The following is a 9,376-nucleotide window of genomic DNA, read 5'->3' as shown; positions in this document are numbered from 1 at the left end:
CTGAAAATAGATTGCTTATAATGACATTAACCAAAACTAGATTGTTTATGATTTTGATTGAATTTGTTAATGGAAGACATGCTGATTTTTTGCATTTTTTAGGCAGCGATGATTCAAAGTTAATATTTCTCTCTTGTCTCAAAATGAGAGAGTAGTCAATGTATATATGCAATCAATGTTCCTTTTTGTTTTGTGTTGTAAATAGTCTTGTAGTATGCAAGGAGGGTGTAGCCATCGACGTAAAACGCGGGTAAGCTGAAATATCACCAACTCATCATGTGAACATTCACAATTCTCGTAAATCCGGGCATCTAGCTTGTCTTTGAATTCAGTTCTTAGCCTAAAAATTATCTCTTAGTAATCGACAGTCATAACTTCCTAGAGTAAATCATTTTCTATGCATGTCTAAGGCAGATACTTTACACTCTTATCACATGTCTTTAGTCGTTCCAGTGCTAGAATTGTGCCTTTGAAATCTAGATTGACATATCCAATTGATGTAAGCTAAAACTGAAATGCAAGTATCACTTTCATGAAATCTGAGCTTATATTTTGTCGTAGAACTTTGTGGGTATGTTCTAAGCAAACCCTCACGAGACTTCAACTCGTCCACTAGGGCACTTAGTGGTTTAAAAGTCTTATTGCATTCGCTAAATGCAATCGAGAGACCGGCGATAGTGGTATAGGTGCACGAGCAAAATTTAGGTTTGGAGGTGTGATCAGTGCCTAATAATGCATATACCTAGATCATTTTGTTGTTGTTTATCACATCTCTAGTGTTTCAATGTTCTATTTTATGACAAAATCCTGTATTTTGTGCACATGTCCATTAGGGAGTAATTTTTTCGGAATAATCTCATTTGTACCATGTTATAGGTGGATAAGTAAATGAAGAATAAAAGATAAGTCAGGTGATTCAAAGAGAGTGACTATAGAGGACTTGGTGGCGCAACAAATGGAAGAAAGTTGTCAAGCTGTGATGGTGGGATAAAGCTTAAAGTCATGTTGCTTTTCATATGCAGCCATGGTAAAATACCCAAGCTAGATGTTCACGCATAACACCCAAGCGGACCCAAACTCCTCTTTCATTTTATCAGAAACAATTATCATTCTCTCCTACACCTCCGACAAATTCCTGTAAATATAAACCCTAAAATTCATCTTCTTTCTCACTCTCCACCCGACAACATAACCCGTAGCTCTATCTACTATGTCTGCCAAGCCAGCATCACCACCTCTTTCTCATTCTCTTTAAATATGTCAAACCCATACCTCAATCACCATCTTTACCCTGTCAGACTAGATGTTTAATCTCCAATGTTATCTCTGCACTCATTTCAACCTAGCCCTAAACTATGAATTGTACAAAACTAGGTTGGTTAATTGGTTTTCAAGAGTGCAAAATTGGCTAGTTCTTATTGTTTTGTTCTTTCAAACACCAACAAAGACAGCAGAGAATTGATGAGTAAACCAAGAAGCAGGGTTTGTCGAATTAAATGTCTAAAATCTATGAAGCACCATGTACAACAGCGGAAAAATGAAGACAATATGGCGGCGATTCAGTGATGAGTTTCAAGATCATTGATTTCCTAAAATTTGGTTGTATGATTGTTGATTGTGTGATTTCAAAGGCGGGGAACTTTTGTATAAATAGATAAGGGAGTTTTAGATAGAAGATTAAGCCCGGACTAGCCGGAGCAATTAGCAGTAATAAATTAGGTTTAATTTCATTTTGTATTATTTTTTAAACATCTTTGCTAGGGATGAGATGAAGCCCTTAGCTTACTTCTAGTTGTTTATGATAATGAAAATGTTCTTGTAAGAGCTTAGTTGAATAGGGATCCGTTTAATCTTAATGTTGCAACTTATAACTTTCACCTAGTATGTCTTGCATCCTAGGTTGTTAGAACAATTATCTGTTGTTCCATCAACTCATGCTTCATTGATTGTTTTCAATTTGTGATTAGTTGTGCTGTAATTAGACAACTGATGCTAGGAATTGATATCTTAGTTGTGACTAAACTACCATTTGAGATTACCTTAGGCTAGCAACAGACTTGAATCTTAACTGTTGTCCATTATAAGGAGCAAGAACAGTTCATTAGCTTAATAATCTAATGTAGGTTAAGTGGTAGAATTGATAGCTCTAGTTCCCTCTTATAAAGTGTTCAACCTTTCATTTAATTTACATTCTGTTCTTCAGTCAATTCTCATTGCAAAGCATCTCGTCGTATCGACAAATACCCTGATTTGAATTGGTAAAGTAAGGCTCTGAAATTCAACATTACGCCGACCTAGTCTATGTGGGTTCGACCCGTAATTGCTCTGTTTACATTGTTGACACCGTGCACTTGTGGTTGGTATAATTGTAGGTATCTCTTCTTAGCTTACCATTAACATATGAGGTGCCCTTGGGGTGCCCTTATCCAAACTGAGGGTGCCTTTAGTATTTTTTCCGGGGGTGTCTTTAACGCTTTTTCCGAGCCAATTTTTCCAAAAACACCTAAAAATACATAAAAACACAATATCAGTACAAAAATCGATTTCCAACACTATAAAAACTGGGAATAAATTAGAGCAACCGCAATGAGTTGTATCATTAGGGGTACAACATCATGTTGCTCATATCATAAAATTTCGAAATGATTACGTCAAACTTGATGAGTTAGTTGTAGTCCATTCCTGGGATGCCTATACATCATATCAAGTCATTCGACGTGGGCATGCACCAATTGCAAATTGGATATGGCCAGGAAAGAGAGGCTAACCGGTATTCAAGTTAGGGGAGATTTCATAAGACACTTTCAACACAAGGATGATTCAAGGAAAAAATGGCATGAATCTGGGTGATGCACCCTTGGCAAGAGCAAGATTAATGAAAGTTTCAGCTTATTATCGAAGCGGAATGATGACGTGAAAATATACCTGTGAAGGCCTATGTACAAGTTCAAGGCATGCCATATGCCTAGATAGAACTTGGAAGCCAATGATGCATGAAAAATGCTTCACAATTATCCTTTATGGTCTTGCACCCTTTGGAGAACAAAGTTAAGTTGGAATGCTGCGAAGTTACCTATGAAAATTACACTTAACACATTAGGCTTGCAGAGCACACTTCTAAAGGCAAATGGACGTGCATTTTCCTGGTGAGATATGGAGCTTTACATCCGGTCACTGATTTATGAGTGGTACATCAGGATTTTTCGGCATGTGAGGCTTGGTGTCGGGGGCATAATTTTTCGATCTGCCATAGTTAGTATCAGAGCAAGTTTCGAGATAACACTAGGGAATGTGCTTTTTGGACTCGTCGATGTTTGCTTGTAATGATACCAAGAGATTTTATTTGAAAGTAAAGTAATCATTTGAAAGAGAATGCCAACTATCATGTGGAAAGAAAGATTGTAACCGCTATATAAATTACTTGGTAAAATCATATTAGACTTAGTCACATACTGTGAGTTTTTAAGGTCTTAAATTGCGACCCACCAGATAGTTGGTGACCCGAATACCATTTTAAATGTATGTAGACAGTGGGATTGATTATCCCCCACCCCTTTGGGACGATATTCCTTGTCAGGTCGGCTAGCTCTCACTTACGAGTATCAACCCGGAAAGTCATTTGATTAAAAACGGTAGGATTGCATCCCACTGTTCTGGCATTAGAGTTTGGTCATTACAGTACTGTTCTAAGAATTGTTTGGCATATTGGATGATTCTTAGGAAATTGCGAACTTTTGGGGAATTTTGATGACATGGTATGGGATGTGCACTAAGGATCCTATGGTGAGATATCCTTTTGGCAATCCTAAGTATGTGGTATGAGGCGCATGTTTAGGGGATCCAAATATATATTCTCGGTAGTGGTGCAGTCTATCACATCTAACAATGTTCAAGTTAGATAGGAGAATAATCATTTCATTAGTATAATTAAAACTCTAGTTTCATCTTTTAAGTTTTGTAAGATCTCTTATGTTAAGAGAGACTTGAATAATATTGCAGAAAATGTTGCTAAAGAATCAGGAGAGACAAACTATTGTTAGAAGAATACATGGATTATTTTCCGTGATTTTCTTCTATATTACAGAGATTTGTAGTGTCTAGAACTGCTTATTCAATAAATTCTCTTATTTTCAAAAAAAAGGAAAATGCTGAAAAAAAAATTATCAAAATAAAAAATACTCAAAAATAAAAAGGGAAAAGTATTGTGTTTTGTAAAACAAAGGGGAGGAGAACGAGACATAGGAAAGATCTCCTGTAAACTATCAAACCAAGCATTATTAGGCGGAAACTAGAATCCGTTGGTCAAGGTCAAACTTTGACTTTGACGAAAACCCTAGCTTTTGTTGGTTAGTAGGCCGGAAGATAGGCTTTTAACACATGTTAGCGAAAGGCCATAGCAATTTTCCCATTTCTCTTATCTTGGCTTAGCTAAAATATTCACTTTGAGCCAGGAAATAGTGCACTATAGTGCTTGCTTTTATACACCTCCCCGTCTCATAGAAAGTGAGCATTTGTATTTGTACAATTTTAAGGAAAACATGAGAAATTTTTTTTTTTTTTTTTTAATTTGAATTAACATATCTCGCAAAATAAAAAAAGATGGCTATTTGTATAGCATTAGGAATCTTTTTAAAAGACCTGGACAACCGGTGAACATGCGTGACTACCAAATTAATCTTCATATTTTTTTGAGAAATTTTGAACTACCAACAAATCTCTTTTTAAAAGATCTTTTACAACACCAGTTATTAGCAATAGTAAGGAATTTCTTGTTTGGAAAATGGCGCACAAGATGAAAAGAATCACTTTTTTTTTGGGACAACAGGATCACTTTATATGCCGGAGGGAGTGTTTATTAAAGGCTCAAGCAGCTCAACTGCCTGGGAGAGAGAGGGAAAGGCTTCACAATGACCCAAGGGACAGAGCCGTTTGTCTGCAATTCAAAACCTGTGCAACTTTGTTTGTTAGCAATTGAAGTCCGCGGAATTCATGGAGGTTCGTCGGGAATCGGAAACAAAATCAGTCATGTTTTTGATTTAGATTATTCCATGGAACTTGAACTGAATTCTCAATTATCACACGCCATCAGTCGTGTAAGGTTCTTTGATAATTATTCTGGTTAGGCATTGCCAACACTTAGATAACTAAGCAAAGCACCAGCAAATACGCAAGAGGCGGCAGATTTGCTGTCAGTAAGGTTTCTCATTACTTGCTTGGAATTGTTTTACCCTATTACTTTTCACCCAGGTTGTAAATTGTTTTTACCTTCTTACTTGTAATCCCGGCTCCCAGGTCGTTGTTCCACATTAAAAACCTCACTCAATCTGCAGACAATCTTTTGTCCTAAAAATAAAATTTTGATAGAGGGAGCATTAATAATAATTACTGCAGTGTACTATTTATTCTAAAGTTCAACCTACTCATCGAGAAATAGTTAATCGGACCATCTTTTTTTTTGTAGTAGTAGTTGAAAAGGTTTGGACATTTCAAGGTTCCAAATAGAAATCTGTGATGCAAAAGACAATGACATCCAGAAACGCAAATATTTTCCTAATTTTCACCGGAACTGCACGTTGGTTTCATTGATAGAATGGGAATATAGAGCAAGAAGTAGAAGGTCCATAACAAAAATAACCTCCATCACATTCCACATACTCCAAATTACATTATCTCTCCCTTTATCTTCTTATATACTGTTTGTGTGATTGGAAAGATCACAAGGAGAAGAAAAAAAAATGAAGATATTTTTTCTTGTTTCTCTTTTGTTTCTTCTATTCTCATTTTCCACCGCAAAGAAATTTACACATCCCAAATTTCCATCCCCTCAAGCTGAATCAATATTTCATCAATCTCCGAAAACAGAGTTATATGAAACCAAGTACTTCACTCAAATTCTTGATCATTTCAACTATCATCCACAAAGCTACCAAACTTTTCAAGAAAGGTATTTGATCAATTCTCAGTATTGGGGAGGTGCTGAAAAGAATGCACCAATTTTCGTCTACACTGGAAATGAAGGTGACATCGAATGGTTTGCGCAAAACACCGGCTTCATGTTCGAGATTGCGCCTCATTTTAAAGCTCTCCTGGTGTTTCTAGAGGTAACAAAATGATATGCATTGGCAAGAATTCAATTCCTATATCATGTTTTTGTTCATTTTAAGAATGGAGTTTTGAATGATAATTGCAGCATAGATATTATGGGAAATCAATTCCATTTGGTGGTGATAAAGAAATTGCTTATAGTAATTCAACTACACTTGGGTATTTAAGTTCCACACAAGCTTTGGCTGATTATGCCACTTTGATTATTGATTTGAAGAAGAATTTAACTGCTCAAGATTCACCAGTTGTGGTCTTTGGTGGTTCCTATGGAGGAAGTATGAATCTATTTCTTTCTTTCTTTTCATGGCAAAATTTAAAGATTAGTCTAGATGAATTTATATTTTTTTATTTATATTTGTGTTGTTCTTGTTGTTGCAGTGTTAGCAGCATGGTTCAGGTTAAAATATCCACATGTAGCAATTGGAGCCTTAGCATCATCCGCACCAATAATAGGTTTTCAAGGAATTGTTTCACCATACAGCTTCAACAACATTATAACACAAGATTTCAAGGTAACATTTACTGCTTCTACAAAATGCAATTTCTTTTAAAACCCTGCTATACCCATGCACCGTGAGAAATTCTTAAGATTTTACGGTAGAACCCTGTTTGCAATCCGGCTTTATCTAGACTTTAAATGTCATAAATCACGGAATCCCGGACTTCCTGTAAAGGGTTGCTCTTTCTTTTATTTAAGCTGGAAGAATTGTTTTTGTCCAAGTATCCCTAAGATAACAAGATGTCAAGATCTTTTTGAATCTTTGATACGCATAAAAACAAAGGCGTTCTTGCTTTTCCCCCGTTCCCCAAAACCAACCTTTAGTCCCACCGCCACCCACCCACTCATTCATCAATTATTTGTTTTTATCTCAATCACTTTAGATTCCAATAATTTGAGAATAGGACATGCTTTACTGGGAACTGGAAGTTTTTTTTTTGGTGGCACTCTAATTTGACTCTGTAGTGCCAACGGATGTTCAGTTATGGTACCCATGCCGGTCAAGTACACTGCAAACGGATATTGAGTTTGGTGGTAATGTTAGTTCCGTTTATTAATTTCAGGGCGTGAGTGAAAATTGTTACAAAGTGATAAAGGAATCCTGGAAGTTGATCGAAGAAACTGAACAGCAACACGGTGGTTTGGATTTGCTAAAAAAATCATTCAAACTTTGCGAGTAAGATTTAATCTACTTCTTAATTACATTTCTTGACGGATGAATTAAGTTTCCCTGTTAGCACTTCTGAAATATCAACTAATTTTTTTTATCAGCTCGAAGCCGGTAGAGTATTGGCTCCAAACAGCATTTGTATACACAGCCATGACCGACTATCCAACTCCTTCAAATTTTCTGAATCCTTTGCCGGCCTATCCCATAAGACAGGTAATAAAAGCCCAGTAAGACTCGAGACTCATTGTTGTTTCTATCAACTTAACTGGCTCTCAGTTGGTAGTGAATGTTGTCTGAATAACCAGTACTGTTATCTGCATTTTTGATACAGATGTGCAAAGCGATTGATGATCCAACAATTGGTCATGATACTTTTGCGAAATTATACGGAGCAGCAAACATCTACTATAATTCCAGCGGTACTGCGACATGTTTTAATCTGAGCGACCATTCAGATCCCCATGGCCTAGCTATGTGGACATGGCAGGTTGGTAATTTGATATATAGTAGTATATCTCAAAGCCCCCCCGAGATAATACCATAAACAATTGCCTTCAAGTTTTCTTCATTTTTATTTCGTCTGACGGTTTTAAAAAACGAATGACTGTGCTTGCTGCGTATGAACAAGTTGTTCTACTGGTTTTTCCAATAACTGGGATTTTAATTGAAGTTTCCTAATCCATGGGTTGAAGGCATGCACAGAGATGATACTACCAACAGATGGAAGTGATGAGAAGAGTATATTCCCATCCTCGGAATGGAACTTGACTGATCGAGCTACTTTCTGTAAGAAATATTTAGGTGTTGAGCCCAGGCCCAATTGGGCTACCACTGAATTTGGTGGCATGGTGAGTATTGAGTAACTACTACTACTATTTCTCAACTGTTTTCATTGTGTTATGATGATGAAATGAACTTAATGAATGGATGCAGGATATAACGAGGGTTTTAAAAAGGTTTGGAAGTAACATGATCTTCTTTAATGGCTTGAGAGACCCTTGGAGTGGTGGAGGGTACGTAATTCCTATCCTTCAGTTTTTAAACCATATTCGAACTTAGGGTTTAGTCTAACAGAACATGGTTTTGTGGCAGTGTTTTGAAGAGCATATCAAAGAGTATCGTTGCCATAGTAGCAAAACAAGGTAAAGAAAATTATGAACCATTTATTTACTAGTCTCAGCTCTTACGAAATTAGTACTACTAGTATATTGATGCGTGCATTTGCATACTGTTGTTCATAGGTGCTCACCATGTGGACCTAAGGTTCTCAGATAAAGAAGATCCGAAGTGGCTTCAAGACGTGAGAAAGAAAGAGATTCACATCATACGCAAGTGGATTGATCAATATTATCATGATCTTTCCGGAGATCTCTCATATAATGGTACCTAAAAAGATCATATATTTTTTGCCATTTATAAGATGACAGCAATTGATTCTTAATTCCATCGGCAATCCGCATGCATCATGCTTCATGCTTTCTCCTTTATCTACATCGTATGTATTACAATAAGATCTCATCCCATATATTTAAGCATTAAGGTTACAGGCCGTGTACCTTACAGAAAAGCAAAAGAAGCTTCCTTTCAATAGATTTCTCATTTTTTTATTTACCTTCCACGACTGCCTCATTTTTTTACTGCCTGAACAGAACCAATGGGCAATGGACCATGTTACACAGTGAAGTATAAGTTCTAACGTATATGCAGCTACAGTATAGGGTAGGGCAAATCTTGACTTACTACCTGAACAGAACCACCAATGGACCATGTTGGTACTATTATAATAGTAGGCTAGCAGGTGATACGGTGGTCCCAAACCAAGTGTGATAATTTTATGTTTGATTGGGGAATTGGGCTGCAATTGTGTGTTATTTTCTTTCTCCCTAGATTCTTCCTAAGACTAGTCTCATACTCTGAGTCTCATCCATCCCTCCCTCCCTCCCCACTTTCTTCAAAGTTTCTCGAGCAATGGACTGACCAGTTCCAAACAATGTGTCCTTGTATGGAATTGCATAGTTGCTTGCAGTACTGAGTGGACTCCATTTGAATCTAGAAAGTCTAATAAAACGGCATTGGCTTATTATGCTTCATACAACTGAGTC

At 36.8% G+C, this 9,376-nt stretch overlaps 1 protein-coding gene across 1 annotated transcript; it reads left to right on the top strand.

The window, feature by feature from the left end:
• The first annotated feature begins 5,567 nt into the window (after positions 1-5,567).
• On the top strand, positions 5,568-8,881 carry LOC113338969 (lysosomal Pro-X carboxypeptidase-like). The gene is made up of 10 exons (XM_026584365.1): positions 5,568-6,101; positions 6,191-6,380; positions 6,484-6,617; positions 7,168-7,280; positions 7,376-7,487; positions 7,606-7,761; positions 7,967-8,122; positions 8,208-8,287; positions 8,367-8,416; positions 8,516-8,881. The coding sequence occupies exons 1-10, from the start codon at positions 5,736-5,738 to the stop codon at positions 8,662-8,664; spliced, it is 1,506 nt and encodes a 501-aa protein (XP_026440150.1). The 5' UTR covers positions 5,568-5,735; the 3' UTR covers positions 8,665-8,881.
• The last annotated feature ends 495 nt before the right edge of the window (positions 8,882-9,376 follow it).

The sequence above is a fragment of the Papaver somniferum genome, unplaced genomic scaffold (assembly GCF_003573695.1).
Source record: "Papaver somniferum cultivar HN1 unplaced genomic scaffold, ASM357369v1 unplaced-scaffold_19, whole genome shotgun sequence".
In the NCBI taxonomy this organism is placed as follows: Eukaryota; Viridiplantae; Streptophyta; class Magnoliopsida; order Ranunculales; family Papaveraceae; genus Papaver; species Papaver somniferum.
Note: the sequence above shows the minus strand (reverse complement) of the source record. Positions and strands in the feature narration are given on the sequence as shown.